Source organism: Puma concolor, chromosome B4, assembly GCF_028749965.1.
Source record: "Puma concolor isolate L17-30 chromosome B4, mPumCon1.1.hap2, whole genome shotgun sequence".
Taxonomy (NCBI): Eukaryota; Metazoa; Chordata; class Mammalia; order Carnivora; family Felidae; genus Puma; species Puma concolor.
In genome coordinates, this window is record NC_141673.1 from 69,554,667 (window position 1) to 69,577,203 (window position 22,537).

The 22,537-nt window shown below is 34.1% G+C and overlaps 1 protein-coding gene across 3 annotated transcripts in view; it reads left to right on the plus strand.

Moving 5' to 3' along the window:
• SCAF11 (SR-related CTD associated factor 11) overlaps positions 1-22,537 on the plus strand; it is a 70,889-nt gene that overhangs the window by 31,412 nt on the left and 16,940 nt on the right. For all 3 annotated transcript variants that reach the window (XM_025930483.2, XM_086713591.1, XM_086713592.1), the window contains exons 5-8: positions 9,886-9,963; positions 13,498-13,598; positions 15,683-15,744; positions 22,334-22,392. In XM_025930483.2, coding sequence (XP_025786268.2) covers positions 9,886-9,963; positions 13,498-13,598; positions 15,683-15,744; positions 22,334-22,392 — 300 coding nt within the window. The remainder of the gene's footprint in view (positions 1-9,885; positions 9,964-13,497; positions 13,599-15,682; positions 15,745-22,333; positions 22,393-22,537) is intronic.

A 22,537-nucleotide genomic window follows, 5' to 3' on the forward strand; every position in this document is an offset into this window, starting at 1 on the left:
CGAATTGTGAGATCATGACCTGAACCGAAACCAAGAGTTGGACGCTTAACCAACTGAGTTATCTAGGTGCCCCTTTGAGAGAATTTTTAAATAGATTATTTGATTTCTTCTTATATCAGCTTTGTGGAATAAGAGCAGATGAAGTAGTGTCCTTAGATTTCACAGATGAGGAACTTGAATTTTGTGTTCCTAGAACTTGACCAAGATTTCATAGCTTAAAGAGGAAGAGGTGAATTTAGAACTGTATTTTCTGATACCATTTTTAATATATTGTGAACTAATTTCAGAGTCTGAGTTAGAGACATTACTGAGATTCTTCATAGATAGATAGTAAGTGATTAAGAAACAATACATTTTAGGCTTACAGTGTATTATGTTGACTTAGTTCAGGCCAAGTAGATTATGGTTACTGGTACCTTGAAGATGCATTATAAACCCCATTGTTATGAATTGTGAAGTAAAAATTTATTGTCATAGGAATCATGCTATATTTTTGAGTTAGTAGTTTTTCAGTGTGTAAAAATGAGATGAGATGAATCTCAAAAATATTTTTAGCAGTAGTTGCATTCAAATTGTTTGATGTCCCTATAAGCACATTGGAATTAATTGCTTATTACATAGTTGGGGTTTTCAGAGTTCTGTGTTTTACTTACATTTTCATTAATAGTGTAGAAAGGAGAAGGTAACTGTATACTGACTCTGTGACCTAGTTCTGGAAGGAGGAAAAAAGATTTGTTATACCAGTTGAATTCATAGTATACTTGGAAACAGCTCTAATTAGGTTAAAGCCTAAACTGTTCTTGGCAAGAAGGGACTAAGGAGAGGTACAAATGTATTTTGGGAAAAATATATTGAGTTTAATTTAATTATTTAATATAATTATAAATCTCCATGTATTTGTAAGGGGCATTGACTAATGAAATAGGAAGGCATATTTTTCTCTGCCACCAAATTAAAGATTTAATGTACCTTGGTTTGCTTTGTGATTAAATATTTTAAAACTAGACATTTTGCTTCCAGTAGAGAAGCAACATTATGAGATGGGTAGAAGGTTTCAATTCAGTGCTTTTATAAGATTGTATTTAGTGATCACATAATTGTAAGGTTCAGCAGCATAGTCTGAGTATGTGCTTTTCTCTGTGAAATTAGAATGTATCAAATAGACCTGATTCTTTATCCTTATACTCTACATGCATCTTTAACACAGTCATGGTGTTTATCATGGTGTAAACGCTCCAGTTTTCTTTAGGGTATATATCTAGAAGTGGAACTACTAGTAGGTTGTGGACTGTACATATATTCAACTCCACTAGACAGTCCTAAACTTACCTGTTTTTAACTCTTGTTGAATGTTTTTAAGTTGAAAATACTTGATAACATGTAGTGTTGCAATCAACACTTTTCTTACATGTAATATTTTCTTTCTTTTGTGTTACTGCTTTGGATAGAAACATTTTGCTGAAGCCAAATTGCATTTATTTTATTTATTTATTTATTTATTTATTTATTTATTTAAAGTTTGTTTATTTGTGAGAGACAAAGTGTGAGTGGGGGAGGGGCAGAGAGAGAGGGAGACACAGAATCCAAAGCAGGCTCCAGGCTCTGAGCTGTCTGCACAGAGCCTGACAGAGGGCCACCCAGGCGCCTGGAAATTGCTTTTATTTTACTTTTTTAAATGTTTATTATTTTGAGAGAAAGAGCATGTGCATGGGGGAGGGGCAGAGAGAGAGGGAGAGAGAATCCAAAGCAGGCTCCAGGCTCAGCGTGGAGCCCAGTGTGGGGCTCAAAACCAGCACCATGAGATCATGACCTGAGCTGAAATCAAGAGTTGGTTGCTTAACCGACTGAGCCACTCAGGTGCCCCAAAGCCAATTTGCTTTTAGAAGAAAGTAGGGGGAGGAGTGCCTGGGTGGTTCAGTCAGGTAGGCATATCCGACTCTTGGTTTCAGCTCAGGTCATAATCTTGAGGTTCCTGGGTTGAAGCCCTGAGTCAGGCTCTGTGTTGACAGCGAGGAGCCTGCTTGAATTATCTGTCTCTCTCTCTCTCTGCCCCTAGCCTGTTCAAATGCTCTCTCTCTCAAAATAAATAAACTTAAAAAAAAAAAGTAGGGAGAGGCAGAAGGGTAGTTGTGGTATTGTTTAAACAAAAGTGATTTACCTTGGAAGCAGAGAATAACCAGAGAATGTTCTGAATTATTTCATTGTCCCTAATTGGGATAGCAGCCATCATTAAATTGAGCAGTAACAAGAGCACAATCCAATAAATTATTCATTATAAATAATAAATGAATATTGGTTAACAAAATCACTTAGGCTTTGAATTAAATTTTCTGTTTGAATCTTTTACTGGTATGATAAAAATTGGATGTATTTTGAAGTATATATGTACTTTGACAAATAGAATCAGTTCTCAGATTCACTGGTGTTTTGTTTTGTTTTTTTCATGGCCATTATTTGTTAAGCTCTCGCCTCTCGTTTTCCTTAGCTGCCTTCTGTTTTTAAGGAGATGCATGCAGTTTACTTTGGACTTCATGATTAGGATATGTATATCTGTATTCAGATTCTTGTAACCAGCCAGGCCCTATACAAAGGCTTTTAAAATACTCTTTCATTAAATTACCATGTCAGTGTTTATTTGATATTCAAGGCAAGGATTCTGAACTCTAATTTTTTGCTAAATACTTCAAGGGATAGCCAGAAATGAAAGTAATTTAAAAAAATTGATCCGTTGTGTAAAATTTTACCAATGTTCCTTTTTAGTAAAAAGGTAGAAATCAAAGTGAGTTTTATAGTTAAAAATCTACATAGTAAGAAAACGGTGCAAACTGTATTGAGAATCATCTTCCTAGCTTATGTGTCTTTTAGAAATTGAGCTGAGCTAGCTGAAATTTGTACTTCAGGTTCATTGAGATATGATTCAGAATGGATATCAGGAACCAAAAAGAGGGACTCATTTATTTACTTTCACCTTAATATTTTAGGCATTGAAGAAATTCTCCTCTGTAATTAACTGAAGGTAGTGTAGTGTATTTATTTCAGACACCCTCCTGAAATTTTTCATGCTCCTAAAATACCTATATCCAAAGTCAAATGTAGCTTTAATCTTTTCATGCTCTAAAATTTTGGCTCTGTGGTTATTTTAATACAAAAGCCACGTAAGGACTTTAAAGTGATCAAGTAACTGAGCTTAGTCTGTAGGTATTTTACATAGTTCACCTTACTCAGGGCAGAAAGATTGAGGATAATGGAACCTGTGGTGGCCTTCATGGCCCATAACATAGTTTCCTGCCCTTGGGGACACTACAATAAGTTGAAATTAAGCATGTCCACTATGACCATGTTTAATTTCCAGGAATTCTATTGGTTTGTAAAATAATGATAATGATGTAGAAATAGAATATTGAACTAAACAGTAATTGACACTTGAGGGAAGTTGAAATTTTTATTAGTTTAAAGCATTAGTATTAGAGCTGAGAAATCTGAAACTAAACAAGACCTTTGAAGTGATAAAATATGTATAGCAATGCATTAAAGTTAAGCAGCCACTCAAAAAGTTATTTTATCTAAATTATCTACCTATATTTTACTTATTATATATATATATATATATATCTTACCTGTGTTATACCAATACAGTCTAAGCATATTGACAGTTTTTACTTTGCATAAGTTTAACCTTGATCCTCTGAGTTTGCACATTTTAAAGTAGATAATTAGAAAGGTGAAGGCTAGAGAAGAAGTCTACACACGACTGTAGTAGTGACAGCTGATCATAACTGTGATTTTCTATAGACAGTAAGATACCTTTTCCACACACACACTGGTTGAGAAAATAGGATTTATTATTTGGTGGATTGCCGAGAAGTTAAAATTTTTTGGCCCTAAAACAGTTAAAGTTTAAGGCCTTGGAAGCATTTCATGTTTGAAGTATTTAAGAGTTATTATTATCCTGTTCAAAGGGACACACAATATATGTGATTAGGAGGTTCTTATTACCCACTGGGTTTTTTTTTTTATCTGTAAAGTAATATAAAATATTTCCCTTATCTTGTAAATATTTTTTTAATGTGATTAACTTTCCTGCTATAAGCAGATTATCCTTGTTCAACTTATTTATCCCAGTCCTGCATTTCATATCAAATGCTGACAGCTTCAGTTTGAGAAAGTAAGGTTAATGAAACCAAAATTGGACAACTGGCAAAGGTATGTTTTCTTTTGTGAGGCTAGAAATGAAGAGAGTCTTACTGCGATGAGTACAGTTCTTGAAGAAGTCAGACGACAGTATTCAATGCAGTCGGGTGAGGAATATATTTTTGAATTAATAATACATACCAAAAAATCAGAATATGAACAGTTAGTTGACTTATATCCTGACTACTGATGTGTTTTATATACAGATGTTCTTTTATGCAGTGAGGAGAAATTTACACATTGTGGTAATTAGAATACTTTTAAATAACATAATCAGCAAAGCTTTAATTGTCTGGATTTGTTCAGTTTCTCCTGGAATTTTAATTTTTCTCTATTCCTAAACCTATGTTATGTAGTTCTCTGTGAACAAGAATTTAAACATCTGTGGAAGAATACTGTTAGTCCTTATCTTTTAAAATTTGTAAAGCATTGGGGCGCCTGGGTGGTGCAGTCAGTTAAGCGTCCGACTTCAGCCAGGTCACGATCTCGCGGTCCGTGAGTTCGAGCCCCGCGTCAGGCTCTGGGCTGATGGCTCAGAGCCTGGAGCCTGTTTCCGATTCTGTGTCTCCTTCTCTCTCTGCCCCTCCCCCGTTCATGCTCTGTCTCTCTCTGTCGCAAAAATAAATAAACGTTGAAAAAAAAATTTAAAATTTGTAAAGCATTGTCAAATACATTATTTCATTCAATTCTTACAACTCGTGCAATTGGTGATTCAGGACTGTCTACCTTCATACTTAAAGTGGATAAGAGAGGTTGCTAGTTCTGAGCCCTCCAGAACTTGGAATGTGACTAATTATTCCAAATCCCCTATGGTTTTCACCTTGTGGATTAATCCTTTGGTAAAAACCTTTGATAGAGCAAAGACTTTTTTTTACATTTGAACACATTTTTTATTTTTATTTTTATTTTTTTTTATTTATTTTAAAAAAAAATTTTTTTTTTTTCAACGTTTATTTATTTTTGGGACAGAGAGAGACAGAGCATGAATGGGGGAGGGGCAGAGAGAGAGGGAGACACAGAATCGGAAACAGGCTCCAGGCTCTGAGCCATCAGCCCAGAGCCCGACGCGGGGCTCGAACTCACGGACTGCGAGATCGTGACCTGGCTGAAGTCGGACGCTTAACCGCCTGCGCCACCCAGGCGCCCCTAAAAGTTATTCTTACCCAACTGTTGTGTCTTGTGAAGGGGTTCCTTTTGAGTAGTTAGATCAAATGCTTTCTTGGTGTTAATTTTGTCACCGACAGTCATTTGTCCTTTAGGAATACATTCCTGAGAGTTGTTAAAAAAAACCTACAGTTTTACTAATTATGGATTGACAAGGATGTATTGAAAGAAGTGGTTAATTGTGATAGGGAACATGTAGTCTGACTACAGGTGAGCACTTTCTTTGGAGGTCCAGGCTAGGTATATTGGTACCATCAACAAGAAAAATAAGTTCTTGTAAACAGATTTAAAATAAGCCTCTAATGTTATGCATTCCTAAATCATCTTTATTTGCTTTTGAACTGTAGTTTTATATAACATGCTCTATTTGTTAGAAGGAAAGATAGATTTTCTAGAGATTCCCATGAACAGACAAACCTACTTAATAAGCATAGGTACTGAGATTTAGTCTTTAAGCACTTATCTTTAACACTTGCTTCTCTCTCTTTAGGAGGGGCTATCTGTAGGCAGCCTTTGTGATTGAGGATAGAGCAGCAACAGGAAGCAAGAAATATTAGAAATCAAGAATCCTGAATTCCAAATAAGGAAGGTTTCCTGTTCTTACATTTAAATATGGGTTTGTCTGAGCTGGGAATTTACAACGCTTCAGAATACTAGGGTATGTTTTACTGAAATCATTAGGAAGATTTTTTTTTCCTAGCAAAATTGCCTACTTAACTGATACAGCCTTAGTACAGAGCATTCACAATAAAATGTATGCTCTGTTTTTTAATACACATTACGGTGTAAAGCAGTGATCATATTCTATTAATTTTGTAGCTGTATCACAAAATTGAATGGTGATTGAATTACTTTATGAAACTAAATTAGATACTTACAAAGTATTGAAATGAGAGTCATATTGGTTTAAATAGGTGATTAATTGAAGACTAATTTTTATTGTATATAAGGAATAAAAATGGCAAACAATCATGGGGTTTTTATTTTGGTTGTATATAAGGAAAACAAAATTTGGGATAATTTTCTTCAAAACTAAAGTCATATTTTTTAAGCACGATTAAGTATATTCAAAATTTTCTACTTTAGTTTAAATGTGTATTTTTAAAAACCTACAACTTAAAAACAAAATTAGTTATGTTAGTAACAAACTATGAAAACTAAATAAAATATCTGACATTTTCTGAATGGATATCTGCTGGATTATAAGCGTGAAATACCCTTGGGACTGCCTTAAAAGTAAGACAGTATAAACCATTTTCAAAAACCTGTTTGTAAATTTTATTTACAAAAATTAAAAATTTACAAAAATTAATGTGTAATTTTATTAATACCTGCCAATGATGGTGTCTTTGAACTTTGCCATGTTAAGGTAGCCTTGTACTTTTATTATAGTACACATTAACAAAAAAATTAAAGATCCTCTTAATTTTTAAAAATATGTTTTGATTTCTTTTTCATTCTTCTTTAGTCTTAATTTATTGAAGTATTCAATGAAGACTTGAGGATAACTGAATTTCTTTTCTGTTTCCCCTCTGAAATGTTTTGTTAAACTCTTCTAAGGTCAGAAAGGTATACCATCATTTCTCAACAGCCATTGCAAATGTACTTTGTCTACTATAGGTAGCTTGTTTTCTGACATGTGCTTTCCTTAACTGAGGAGGATAACTTGGTTTTCAGCATTTTTTCCGATGGCCGAGCCTGAGCCAAAGAAAACCTACTTACTTATTTTCTAGTAGCAACTAGATTTAGAAACTTTAAGTATATACAGATTGTGATAATATAGATCAGTGGTTTTCCAACTACTTTTTTCTGTTTTCTTTCATTTTGTAATAGCAGTAGAACCCTTTCTTCAGATGAAACCTGAAACAAATCTGTGGCAGTTATGCTTAAGGAAAAAAGAACAAAAACAAAATCTTACTCAGAACCCCATTATTTGAAACAGATCAAAATGGAATGGCTCAGGTTGAAACTGTTAGTTTGAACACTAAAGGCAAGAGTGCCACTTACTGATGTCATCCGAGAAAATTTAATAAGAAAATAAGATTATGCAATTTCAGAGTTTTTGAACGATTGGGTGCATCTGATATAGAGTAATTTCTTGAACACAGTGGCTTTCTTTAGATCTTAGTGTTACAAATTGAAATAGATATAGTAAAATGAAACATTTTAATTTCCATGTATGCCATGAACTTTGCAAACCCAACAGAAAATCATTAAGAACTCCTGTCTCTCACATGCATGTATCATAATACATCATATTGTATTATCATTTTTGTTAATAAACCAATCTTTTGTTGTTGTTGTTCAGTGAAGTTAGTTGATATTTAGAAGACTTTACCCAATGCTTAATGTATGCCATACACTTCTAAACTAATTCCGTTGATTGCCTTAAGAACTTCAGAGATAAGTTCTGTTATCCCCATTTTCACAAATGAGGTAACTGAGATACATAGAGTCTGTGTAACTTGCTTAAGGTTATACATTAGGGCAAGATTTGAAAGTAGACAGCAATCCAGAGCTTCTGTACATCTTTCTTAATAATTTTTTTTTTTAAACATTGAAGGAAGCAAAAAAAAATGAAGGAAGCATTGTTTTATCTTTTTATGAATGTTTATCTAAATTTACCTTTGAAATAGAAATAAGTATACTCTGAAACTTTGGTTATTTATAAGAAGTATGTGAAAGATTTTACTTTTAAATATTCTTTTTAATTATAAATATATTAATACAAATTCTAGTTTAAGAAATTTCATACAGTAAATGCTAATGTAAACATTCACATTGTCAAATTCTTTGAACTAGAATTGCTATTTGCAGTGCAGTTTTAAAAAAGATATGGACAGCTTTATGTCACTACTTGTTGCAAAGCTTCTTAAGGTTGTTTTCTGTAGGGAAAGTAATAGCATCCTAAATCCATGGTACTTGGAACTAAGATGAGCTGGCTTCTACCAGTCTGAACCGATTTAATTTAGTAAGGTCACATTTCCTAATTCAGATGTGGTAAAGCATTTTTTCAAGGCCTACTTACTTAACAGGAAAATAAAAATTACTTTTTAGCACAGTAGTAAAGTAACTCAATTTATATTTTGGCTGCTCTCAAAGTGATTCACAGACTTTGTGAAAATGTATTCTATGACTAGAGGCGACATTTGTCTGATCTATCTGAACTTGTATAAGCATATCTTGGTATCTTCCAAGGTCCAGAAAGGCAAAAATCACAACATTTTTCACTAGGGAACATAAGATAATTTGTCAAAATTCCATTACTATCTTGTGGTCTTTTAAAGTATTGCTAATTACATTGTTAAAATCCTGTTTTACTTTTGTAATCATGTGTATTCATGTCACCTTTTGGTATTTTCATATTGTAGAGAATCTTCCCTCCTGCCCTAGTGGACAATATACTCCATTTTAAATTATTTAAATAAGATTTTTTTTTTTATATTTAAGGTAATCTTTACACCCAACGTGGGGCTCAAACTTATGAGCCTGAGATCAAAAGTTGCATGTTCTACTGACTGAGCCAGCCAGATGGCCCTTAAATTATTTAAATAATATAAACCTATACAAATATTTAAATAGTATTAACAGAGAAACACTTAATAGTTGATACACATTAATTTTGAAAGTACAGGAAAATAGTATTTTTATCAAAATAAAGTTCATTTAGAATCAGAGTGATCAAAAGACAATTTTCCTTAATCTATAAAGAATGCCTACATTTCTATTTGAAAAAGACCAGCAACCTAATAACAAGGTTAGGCAAAGGGCGTGAATAAACAATTTAAAGAAAAGGAATTTTGAAAAGCCCTTAAAAATAGGAAAATACGCTCAATCTTACTTATAAAAAAGGAAATGTAAATTGAAACTGTTACAGCATATCGTGCTATTAAGAATGGGGCCACTCAGAAATAGTAATATAAACCAATGTAAGGTACATAATTAAGAGAAAAACAAAATTCAGTTTAGCTGTATATTAAGAAGGTACACCGTATATGTATATATGCATTGGATATCTCCTAAAGGATAGTATAAGGAATGACTTGCTGGTGCAACTGTCTATTCAAAATAATTGATTTGGAGAGAAATTAATTAAGTCATAAAAAATTAAAATCTGTAAGGGACCTGCCCAAGGCATTCCTTCTACCTCTGACTTAGAATTGCCCAAGTATTTTCTTTAGATCTCAGAGCTGTTGATTTCAGTCTAGTTCTCCTTTCAAATTGCCAGTAGTTCTCAACTGGGCAAGCAGGTCTTTGTAGGTATTATCTTGATAACAGATTTATCTCTCGTTGATCTTTGTATTGCGCTTAACCTAGCGTAGGGTAGGAGCACAGTAAACATTTGAATGAATTGAACAAGTTTAAGGTATTTATTACTGTGACATGGTACAAGTGGAAAGTATTTTATCTTTGAAAGAAGAAAAAATTATTTTTCTATTTCCTTTATTCTAGTGGAAAGCTTAATGTGTTATAGTTTAATGTTGATCTAAGAAAGGTTTATAAAGTTATAATTTGTTAATCATTTTTCAGATACTGGCTTCATGTCCTGTTGATCGAAAACCATTTCAAGCAGTGTTTAAATTGAGTGCATTGGAAGGTTGTGTTAAGGTAAAGCTTATATTTTACTTTGCAACATGAACCATATAAACTTAGTTGAGATGATTTTGCTTTAATAGATTTTCAGTTTGAGTATATTTATGAATTGTTCAACTTTAGGTTTAATCTGTGATTATTATTTCTCTTCAGCATGTAAAGCCTAGGCTTTACTACAAGGACAAAAATTGTGAACCTTTGTTTTCTTTGTCCTCGTTAAAGAGGTCAAATCCATGGTGGTCACCTTATCATTTTCCACAATTTTAGATGGTTTAAAAGAAGTTTCACATTTAGTGTTAATTGCAAGATATTTAAGGACTTTTGTATGTCAGAAACATTTACTGATTAATTGGATTGTGCTTTGAATACTTTTTTCATTGAAAAGGGGTTTGAAATGGAATATTAGATTCAAAAACCAAGCACACAAAAGCTTAAATTCAAAATACCCACAAATTGTTTTTCATGAAAAACATCACAGTTTGGAAGAGTAAGCCAATAAAACTAAAAATGGTGTCTTTGCTTTTAAATGCTGCTGCTTGAAGGAAAGTGAGTGATTAGAGAAGGATAAGGGGGTTTGTAGGGATCCTGAGAGACTTCTCATAGTTTCCAGGTTGGCATGGGCAGATGACTTTATTCTTTTATGAAGTACAATTTTATTGTAATGCTTAATCCTAATCACTTTCATGAAATTCACATATACATACCTTGTTGATGTTATTTATTATTATGAACCATGATTATGATTTGTATTTAGATTTATTTTTGGCTTATAAATAAAAGAAGTAAAAAGAAATAGGAACATATTCCTGAGTCAGTGAGTAAAAGGTGAAAAGAAAAGGAGAGTGAGTAAACTGTATGAGAAAAAGATTTCTTGAGGTATCACTAACAAGTCAGGAATGGTGTATAGCTGAAATTACTTTAAGAATTAAGAATTCTTGGGAGTATCTGGCTGGTTCAGTCAGTACAGCATGCAACTCCATCTCTGGGTTGTGAGTTCAGGCCCCACGTTGTGGGTACAGTTTATTTAAAAAAAAAAAAAGAAGAAGAAGAAGAAGAAGAAGAAGAAGAAGAATTCTTACTATATATAAATGTGATGTTGTTGATGGGGGGAAAAACTGTTCTCAAATAGCACTATAAGTCCATAATAGCTTGGAAGCAACATACAGCTATTTAAGCATATAAATACCTCAGTGTAGATATTTATAATTTGTTTTGATATATTCTTACCAGATGTGTCTCATTGGCATAAGGAACAAATGAGACTGCAATTCAAATAAAACAACATATGTAAAAAATGATTTTCCTTGTTGTAATGCTATTTAATTCTATTAAATTAATTTATATAAATTAGTATGTCTTAGAGAAAAGATACAACATTGTATAAATGTGTAATATTATGATCAAATTTAAAGCATGGCTTCTCTGAAAGACAGATTCTCTATTTTTCCAGACTATGTATATTATGTTGCTGAATATGTATTGTCATGAACTAACTTCCAAAGATATTTTCCTATAAAATTTTGTTTTGTTGCTTCATGTGAAATACTGTTTTGTTGCTCGGAATAGAAATTTATGTTTTATTTAATATGGTTTATATTTTACTTAAATTAAAAGTTTGGTGTAGTGTTAGCCTAATTTGGTTAGACTTAAAAAATATTTCTTATGGCATGATATTACCTACCTACTCTTAAATATTTTCTTTTGACCTTTACTTCTGAATCTTCACTTTATTATCTTTATCCCTTTCCAACTAAACTTGAAGGAGATAGCAGTACTTGGTTCCCTCTTCACAATTGCTTTTCAACTCCCATTGAACATTCACCCCTATTGTTTTATTTTCCTAAAGCTCTCCTCACTAAGGTTCAGAATAATTTTTTGTTTTCTGCATGTGGTGCTCTTGACTGCCCTTTATTTTCTTTGGTCTATTATAGGATATCCTTTTATGAATGTTTGTATGTATGCTTGCTTGTTTTACTTATCTGCTCTTTCACAATCTTCTTTCCTATCTCTCTGCCTTTTTAGAAATAATTTGTTAAATTTTAAATGCCTTTCAATTTTCTAGGGATACTTTTTAAGTCTTCTCAAGTACTCCAGTAGCTTTAAACTCTTACCTATGTTTGTATGGCTTCTAAAATTCTATCACTAGCCGAGACCTCTTTCCTTAGAACCAGATTTATGGTTTTGTTTTTTTTTTTTTAATTTTTTTTTTTCAACGTTTATTTATTTTTGGGACAGAGAGAGACAGAGCATGAACGGGGGAGGGGCAGAGAGAGAGGGAGACACAGAATCGGAAACAGGCTCCAGGCTCTGAGCCATCAGCCCAGAGCCCGACGCGGGGCTCGAACTCACGGACCGTGAGATCGTGACCTGGCTGAAGTCGGATGCTTAACCGACTGCGCCACCCAAGCGCCCCAGATTTATGTTTTTAACTACTTGTGGTCATCCCTATTTAGAATCCAGAATTCATCTGGGAGTTTTCCATTTTTTTCTCTCTCCATCATCTTTGCCTAGTCCTCCTGTGTACTATCTTAAATTTGTTTCTTTTTCATTCCTCTTTTGTTACTTCTTTGTAGGCTCTTATGCTGTCATCCATACTGGTTCTGCCAATAGAAATATACTACAAGCCACTCTGTAAAATTTTTAGTACCCACTTTAAAAGAGTAAAAAGATAACAGGTAAAAAATAATTTTACGATATATTTTATTTAACATATGTAATATGAGTACATATAGTATTTTCAAAGGATTATTATTGAGAGATTTTACCTATTTTTGTTGTTCTATGTCTTTGAAATCCAGTGTATATTTTACACTTAAGGTACAATTTCATTTCAAACAAGCCACATTTCAGGGCTCAGTAGCCACGTGCGGCTAACAACTATTGTCTCAGACAGTATAGATCTACACAATTATAAGAACTTTCTTCTGGTTTCCTGGCCTTTATTGTCTCTCCTTAACTGGTTCATTCTCCACATCACTGGCAAAGCTTATCCTAAAAATCAAGTTTGATCATCTTATTCACTTGCTTTAATAACTCCATTTATTTCCTGGTTCCCATGGAATTGTTTTCTTATTTGAGGGTCTTTACAGTGTGGTCCTAATATATTACATCAACTTTATATCCTGCTGATATTTTCTTCCCTGTCTGTATTGGCTTCTCACTGTTCTTCCAATCAGAATATTTTTTCCTTAGATAAATTCCTACTTGTTAAGACCAACTCATAAATTACCTACTCATTTAAGTCTTCTCTGTTATCCTCAAATAGAGTTAATTTCTTAGTCCTACATGTATAAATAGATCTGCGCTCATGAGCACTTTATCTGTTTACATGCCTCTCACTATTTTGTTTCCCCAGAGCTTAGCACACTTACTACTAGCCTTATGGTTTAGCATGCTTGTGAATGAATAAGCATGTGTGTTTGGGCTACCTTTTCATTCAGACAATTTTTGTTTCTTTAATTTTTTTATCCTTTCAAAGGAGAATTGGTATGTGATCATTTGTGATGCTGGATTATCAACTCTAAATACATGATTTTGCTTTTCTTCTAGGTTCAAGTAAAAAGACAGTTGAGAGAAACAAAAGACAAGAAAAATGAAAGCTCTTTTAAGAAACCGCTCTTCTATCGTGAAAATTCTAAAAGCTGTATGAGGTTAGTGATGAACTGTAGAAGTGGAGTCCAAATGTGTAGAACCATAAGATAGCTAATAAGAAAAGTGCTGGGGCACCTGGGTGGCTCATTTGGTTGAGCGTCCCACTCTTGATTTCGGCTCATGATCCCAGGATCATGGGATTGAGCCCCTCGTCGGGCTCCGTGCTGAGTATGGAGCCTCCTTGAGATCTCTCTCTCTCCCTCTCCCTCTGTCCCTCTCCCCCACTTGCACTTTCTCTCTCTCTAAAAAAAAATAAATAAAATTAAGAAAAAAAAAGTTCTTTATTTATTTTTTTTTAACAATGTGGAGTTTAAATGTATTTAATTCTTTTAAAGCACATACTTGGTAATTTTAAAAAAGACTAGTTGAAATCTTGAGAGTAGAATTTGAATTGTATCTTTGATGAATTGTTTTGTTTTAGTTTTTTTCTGTAATCTGTTCAGATATTTTTGTGAAATAAAAATGTTATAGCAGTATAAGTTAAAGCTCACTCATTTTTTGTATATGACAAACCAGGAATGAATAAGCACTGTTGCACTGACCGCACATTTTGAGTAGCACTGCTCTAGTATTTATGGACAAAAAGTAGGAAGTAACTAATAATAGAGCACATATTCTTCATGAGACAGTTACAATTGAAGCTGCTTATTATCTTTTTGATTTTACTTCTTTGTATTGTAGCAAGTGTAGCAGGCACTTGGTGCCTACCATAACAACCATTTGTGTTTTAAAAAATGTTTTAACATGTTTGGATTTATTTCTTTAAGTACTGTTTTTAAAACATAATTGCCTAGAAATATAGTGCTTATTAGTACTTGAGTTTAATAGGTATTTAACATATTTTTTGGAGTAAATTGAGTTAATAGTATACTGGAAGTTAATTTATTATTAATACTTATATTCTAATACATTTAAAATTTAAGCCTATTTTGATCTGACATATATTCAGAGCTGTCCAAAATTGTATTCTTAAGAAATATATATTGTAAAATACCTAACTAAATCTGATTCATTAGTACATTTAATCAGAATATTAATTTCTTAACAGTATATTTATTTAGTTACTAAAACAGTTGACAGTAATTCTTAAGGTTTATTAAATCATGCCACAATTTATAATCCTGCAACTCTTCAGCTCTTTTTGGAAGTTATGGACTTCTTTGAGAATCTAAAGAAGGCTATAGACACCTTCTACCAGAAAAACATGTCATAAAACCTACGTTTGTATATGATTTTAAGGGATTTATGGGACACCCATTCCGAGAGCCCAACCATAAATCCAAGTTAGTAACTGCATTACAGAAATTTTATTAAGATTTTCTTTTAACTGTATGAGTCAGTTTTTGAGTTTTGCATTTATTTTGAAATAGAAGATAGTAGCACACTTTCCTCAGGCACACTGAAGAACTTCTGCAGCTTCATTCTTGATACATTATCACTAGCTATGACTGTCACGGACATGCATTTTTGTGCTTTCTCTGAATTACCCTACCTGAGAGTATAGTGGTCATCACTGTACATCCTGTAACAGAGTCATATCGTGGGTCTAACACAGCTGAGGTAGTCCGTATGTTTGACTGCTTTTTCTCAGGGATTTGTGGTAGTGGGATGGTATACAGAAATAATAATTTGGTTTTATCCACCAAGTCATCCCCTTCATGATTCCTCCCAAGGTGGAAAGCCTATCAACTGTTGAGTATAGTACATTCATTTTGGACTCTGTGGATGTTTTTAGCATCTCATTCAGTCTTATATTTCCTGCATGTAACCTAGTCTTTACAGCACTTAGATATCCATTCATTGTTGCCTCTCCCTTCTAAAGCAGTAAAAAACCCTGACACCCCCCTCCCCCTTTCCCGATACTTCTATTAGTTCCAGGGGAAGAGATTGGGATGGTTTTTTGTTTCTTGGTAATGAACCTCCATTGTAAGTCATAGGAATGGGAGTGGCCGCTAGTCATGCTTTCTTTGCTAGAATTTAAAACCTCGTGCATAATTTCATTTTGGTTGACGGTGAATTGTAAATAAATGAGCAGAGTGACAATTTTCTTTTAGTTATTTCACCTCTTTATTGATGTTTGCAGGAAAAAAGTCATAAAAGAAGATCTATTATGTGCAAAACTTTATGATTTGAAGATAACACACAGTAAGTGACTTTTTTTTTTTATTTGTATTTCCTACCTTTTTTTGTTTCTTACTTTACTATTTGTGTTAAAGTTCTTACTTTTGGTTTGGAAAATAGTCATCCCTAGAAGCCACTGAGCTCTGTACATTGTGTCAGTCCTATGTAAACTGTTTTCTTCCTGGAGTGGTTTTTGCTGTTCTCTGTCCCAACCCTTTTTATGCTCTGCTTGGAGGGAGGGAAGAGATTGTGATTGAGTACATGTGTATACGCATGTGTATGTGTGTTTGTGTTAGAAAAGGAAGAGAAGAGTGTCTTCTAATTAGTTGGTGGTTAGCAGCGTGCACATGGTCTTACCCCAGTCATTAGTGCAAAAGTCCTTAGGGGAGATGAGATAAAATACCTTGCCGGCCAGAAACTGTAAGTAGCAGCCTTACAGTTGCTGGGAGGTCTGTGACAGTGAGTAGTTCACAGTTTCCAGAAGTTGTGGTTTGGCCTCTAGCTACACTTCTAATTTGAAACTTTGTTTGGAAACAAAGCACCTCTTACATATTTATCTACAGGAGCAGTTAAATGTTACTGTCTTTTGTTCTTGTGTAGTACATGGTTCTCTCATACAGGAAAGCTTTGCAGTAGGGCCTGAGAAAAATGGTATGGTAGTGCTTTGTGACTCCTCCTCAGTACTGAGGCTGTTCAGAAGAACAACTTACTGAGCTGTTTGTAAACAAGTGGTGAGCATTTATTTTGCAGGTTAGGGTACAGTGAATTTTTATTTATAGATAGAAGTAATGAATTCATTGTTCTTAAATGATAATCAACTCATTTTTTATACATTTATGAAGTTTGGATGTTGTTCCTTTCTCTGATTGGAATTAACATGACCTCTCAGGTTTATAGATCCTCACATTTCCTGCCTCTGAATTTACTATTAACATGAATTGCACTACAAGGACTTCCATGGTCAGATAGCATTTTTCTTTTGTTAAAAACCTTAGATATCAAAACTTTGTTTTTCTGTCATTGCTATATATTAGCATCCTTTTTTATGGATAGTCTTTGCTCAGTAACTCTAGGAACTGATATAAAATTTACTGCTGAGGAAGATTAAATGATGTTATAGATTTTCTCGCTATAATGTGGCATGCTTTCACTATAGTAATCTTAATTTTAAGACTATTGTAATTTTCTGTAGCATATATCTTCTGCCTGGACTTACTTTTAGGGAGAAGACTATTTCTGCCAGAAGATCTAACACTGTCCAAGGCCTCTAACCTAGTGCTGTGCCTACTTAAGATGCCTGAATTATTTGTTTGATTTAGGATAGTCAGAAATCTTCATTGTAGTTTAGGAGTAGGTACTACAGAAGTACTGATACACAGTTAATTATGAGGAAATGTCTTACAGGACTAAGAGATTAAGTTAATGTGAAGGTAGAGTTAATGGCAAGTTATACAAATTAAATACGTCTTTATTTTACCCAGTTACACTGAACAGGAGCCATTGTGTCTTAAGGGTACTTTAAATTTCTTTTTGTAAAAAAACTTGAGAAAACCTTGTCCCTTTACCTGGGACTGCTTAATTTTAGAAGCAGGAATGTGAATTTATGCCTGAAGTTATTTATCTTTATCTTATATACTACTCAAACTAATGAATAGAGCATAAGAGGCTATGAAATTTTTTTATCTAGATTATAAATTATTAGTATAACATTAGTAAAAGTCTAGCAGGCCTCGTAGAGAATTTTATTGGAAGTTGGGCCTCTTGGGTTTTGTACTGGTTTTTCCATTAAATCATCTGTGACTCTAGGAAAATTATGTAAACTGTTTAATTTAGTTTCTTCATTTAAGGAAGATAGTGTTGCCTCACTGAAGATACTGAGGAAGGTCAGCTAACCTACCTTTTGGCAGATTTGTTAAGGAAATGTCACTTTTCATTCTTCACTAATGCTAGATAACTGAGTTGTCATATTTTTTAAATTTTGAACTCTTTCATCTACTTTGTTCTTAGAATGAACATTAATCTTTGGTTTGGGCTAATATTTTATAATTGATGTAGTTTATAAAAAGTATACCCTTTTCAGGCATTTCTTAATGGAGTACTCCTTTAAGTATATGCTAAATCCATTTAATTATGGCTTTATTAACTTTGGAATCGATTAATCAAATTGTAATTGGGTCCCTGCCAAGTACTGGGCTCTAAGCTAAGAACCTTTTTTATACTAGTTTCTATTGTAGAAAAAGATGTTTTCATGAAACATCTTTTGGGATTAGTATTTCATGAAACATGTTTTAGGATATGCTGAATTCAAACAAGACAAGCTTCCAACTAAGCATACCAGATTGATAAGCATAGCACCTGTTTAATTCTCTAATCCTTTCCAAAACCCTACCAAATTGAGAACAAAGGAATGAAAAATTTAAAGCCACAAGACAAAGAACTGGAGAGAAGAGACAGCAGATAAAAGATGTTCACAGGTCTTGAAAGTGATTGTGTGAGGTGAATGGTAAATTGTCTTAGCAGATGGGGCTCCTAGCTGGCCTAGTTAGTAGAGCGTGCAACTCTTGAGTTGTGAGTTCAAGCCCCACGTTGTGCGTGGAGTTCACTTAAAAAAAATTGTCTTAGCAGAAAGCTGAAACCTAAACTTCTCATGGGGAGAGTGGAGTTCAGAAGAAATCAGTTCATATACCACAGATCCTTAGACTGTCTTGAATCTGAAGGTCTCCATTATCTTTGAAGGCAGAGATATGGGTGGTGCCAAAAAACAGAATTGGTAAAAATGTTTTAAAGGACTTTATCCTGCAGATTCTTGGTTGAACAGGGTAGGGGGAGGAGTCTACACCCAGGCAAAGACTGGGGGCTTACTCTCTAGAAGGAATGATTAAACCAGATTAAACTCTGGCACAAATGAGGTTAGAGGAAATAACCCTAGAGAGGGAAATTAAGGCAAATGTTAAGGCCTCTAGTTCTCTACCCATGGTCTTTTCCCAAAGCACTAGCAGTCTTGTGTATTCCAAAGTGGGAGATAGGAGACATCTTCTGGGTTATTGTCTTGCCTAAGAGAAAAGACTTGAGATATTGATATTTGGGAGTCTACAAATGAAAAAGCCAGATCTTTGCTTGATCATCCTACAGTGAAACCCATTAGTTGAAAGGCTCTGACCACCGATCCTCACCATTTTCAATCAGTATTTTAGTGTCCCACAAATTAAGGATCACCAGGTATTTGAGGGAAACCTCCAATATAACAGAGGTCAAAACAGAGATAAAAGGAACCTGATAGAACAAACCAAGTGTTGGGAAATAGGGAACAACTTAAAAATTAATATGCCCAGAGATAAGAGAAGGGATACTTCCTCATTGAAACAGGAAAGACTAAAGAAAGAAAACTTTTGGAAATGAAAAATATAGTAGAAATTTTAAAAATTCAGGGATAGATGATAAGCTGAGAAATCTCAGAAAGTGGGATGAAAAGTTAACCAGACAACATACTAGTCTGTGAGGTTCAGTACTGAATAATAAAATTTCAAAAAGGAAAAAGGCCAAAAGGCAGAAACGTATCAAGAAAAGTTACTACAAAGGAAACTTCTCAGAATAGTAGGGTGTGTGAGTATCCAGATAAAGACTTAACCTAACACCTGGTAAATTAAGAAAGAACTGACATGTTTCATCAAATTCCAGAACACTGCAGATCACAATTTCCTAAGAGGTTCTGGAGAGAGAACAGACCATGTATAAAAGAATGTTATCAACAACGGATGGAGCACTAGAGCAATGCCTTGAAAATTTGGGGGAAAATAATTACTAACCAAGGACATTCTAAACCTTGTTAAACTGACAGTCAAGTGTTAGGGTAGAATACATTCTCAGACATGTAAGAGCTCAAAAATTGATTCTCATACACCCTTTCTCAGATTTCTACTGGAGGGTGTGCATGCTCCACTAAATGAGAAAATAAATGAACAGCGTGAGATTCAGAAAATGAGTTCCGACCCAGCACAAAGATAAATGGGATTATTAGAATGATAGAAGATAGTTGAGAATGATCTGTTAAACAACTTTTAGAGAGTTACCAGTTCAGACTGGAGCAGGAAAAAGGAATAGTATTTCTAAGAGAGTGGGAAACAGACTAGGTAGATGTATTAAGAGGAAATGTATACTTGTAGAGCTAGTTAAATCAATGATAGGTAATATAGAGAAAATAAAGTAGTTATTAACCTTAGGAAAAGCAAGATGTTGTAAAAGAAAAATAATAAGTTCATGGTTCAGCTGTGAATAACGTTTATATAGTTACAATAATGTAGTACTACTTATATCAAATGTTGATATATTAAAAGGAACAGTGGGTGGAAGCACCTAAGGACGTGGGTAGGGAAGTGGTAGAAGAATAAAGCCTTTATCTGCTATGGTTAAAAAAAAAAAAAAAAAAAAAAAATTAGAAAATACCTGAAACCAAAAAAATCAAGGTAGAGTAGTATAAGCATGTTATTTAGAAATAAAGAGGCAAATATGAGAAAAAACACTGAAGGGATTTGATGACTGCTTTTAGGGAATGGGAATTTCTCTTTAAGCCTAGAAGTGCTGTTTGACTTCTTAAAGTATATACATGTATTGCTTTATTGATAAAAAATGAAAAGGGGTGCTTGGGGGGTGAAATGAAAAGGGGTGTCTGGGTGACTCGGTTGAGCATCCACCTTCGACTCAGGTCATGATCTTGTGGCCCATGCGTTTGAGCCCCGCGTCGGGCTCTATGCTGACAGCTCAGAGCCTGGAGCTTGCTTCGAATTCTGTCTCTCTCTCTCTCTCTCTCTCTGCCCCTCCCCTGCTCGTGTGCACTCGCGTGCTCTCTCTCTTTCTCTCTCTCTCTCAAAAATAAAGAAAGAAATGAAAAGGCCTATCATTGCTGTCCAAAGGTAGATTAGTAGGGTGGATTTGTGAAATGGTCTCTAGGAGACCACAATTTAGATAAATCCACCAGTATTGAATGTTTTTGAGATTGTTATTGGAGTTGCTCAGTAATTACCTGAAAATTACCCAGAAATAGGTGAAATACCATTTGGACTATATACTCATATTTAACATTGGCAGAAAACAAACAGTTCTTCCTGTAGAGAGCATTCTAATGGCTTCCTGAGATAGGTTTGCAAGTGAAGGAATGCTATGTAAATGCAGTATACTCAGTAAGTAGTAAATGAATGAAACCTGAATGAAAACAAAACCTTACCTACCCATTAGGGTGTAAAAGACACTGTATAGCTACAACACAGCAAAACTATGTCTAGCTGAAGGAAATAGTTACTTCTAAGAATGTGGCTGGGTACCTATCACACTTTTTTATTCCTGGCTTCTTTATGCAATTAAAAAAAATCATTATCATCTTTTAAATATGCATTGAAGAATAAGAAAATAAGCTCCTGGAACTCAGCCAGCACCCCTCTTTCCCCATTGTTGAAATTACATTTGTTAGAACACTTCTGGGTGGGAAAATTGTGAAGGATGCAAAAATAGCAGGAAACCAAACAGCTGTTGTGTAGTAACTTAAATGGAAATTAGTATGCTATTAAGTAGAAAGTAGCCTATTACCAACTGGACTGACCGAAGACACCCCAAATACATATGGTCTTTACATGAGCAGGAAACAGGCCTCCTCACTAGAATGATTTATTTTTAACAAAGTCACTAGGCCCTTTGTGAGGCAAGCAAGGCAGAAGATTGAAAAGACCTATTGTCATTTTCACTGTACACTTCTTCTAGAGTTCTGAGGTGAGAGCAATGACCATAGTACCAGTAGCGGTTTATTGCAGACAACAAGTGTATTGATAGGTAGAGATGACTACTAATATAGGCTTCATGAAGAACAACTAGGAGCAGTAATCTATAAAGATGTTAACACAATTTTTGTGGTTAGCAGAAATTGTCCTTTATTTTTCTTAGTGTGGAAATTTGTATCCATTGAAATAAATTTGCAGATGTGACGGGTAAAACCAGAAACACCCAAATCATAAGCAGTGTAGCCATAAACATTGCTATAACAGAGGGCTATTTTATCAACACTTCTGCACTTCTTAATTTTAAATTATAAAGTTTGAGGAAGAAGGAGGGTACTTGATGTTGGTGCCAGGAGCTAAATCATAATTTATGGTTGACAAGGGCTGATGATCCCAGTTCTCTGGTCAGCTCCTACTTGAGGTCAGTTAACTGCCTGATTTTTAGGTTATAGCTGGAAAGAACATATTAAGTGTGTTACTGATATTAAATAATCTGACATCTTGTGTGTGTATGTGTATTTTTTTTTTTTTTTTGTAACAAGATGGTTTAAGTTTGCATATGCTGCCAGAAAATGTTGACTAGAATTTTCATACTGATGCTCTGAGCATGCTTCACACCAGTTGTTTTGTGTTGTGGCTTTTTCTTTGTACCTGCAGCTTAACAAGATAAAATTAGCATTTGGAAAAATTATATAAATGCAAATACTATTATTTTAAATTTAACTTTTCTACATATTTTAATTTTCTCTTGTCAGTATGCCAGTATATGCCACTATCAGTACTGGTTTACAACCTTTTGAAATAAAAATTAAGACAAGGTAATGGAGTCTTTTTATGTCTTTGTACAGGAAACCCTACACACAGTGAAATGGAAGGAAAGAAAAATGCAACAATAAAGATAAATAAGGTTTGTAAAAATAGGGGCACCTGGTGGCTCAGTCTATTTAAGCGTCTGACTTCAGCTCAGGTCATGATCTCATGGTTCATGGGTTCCAGCCCTACGTCAGCACAGAGCCTGCTTGGGATTCTCTGCCTCTCTCTCTCTCTCTCTC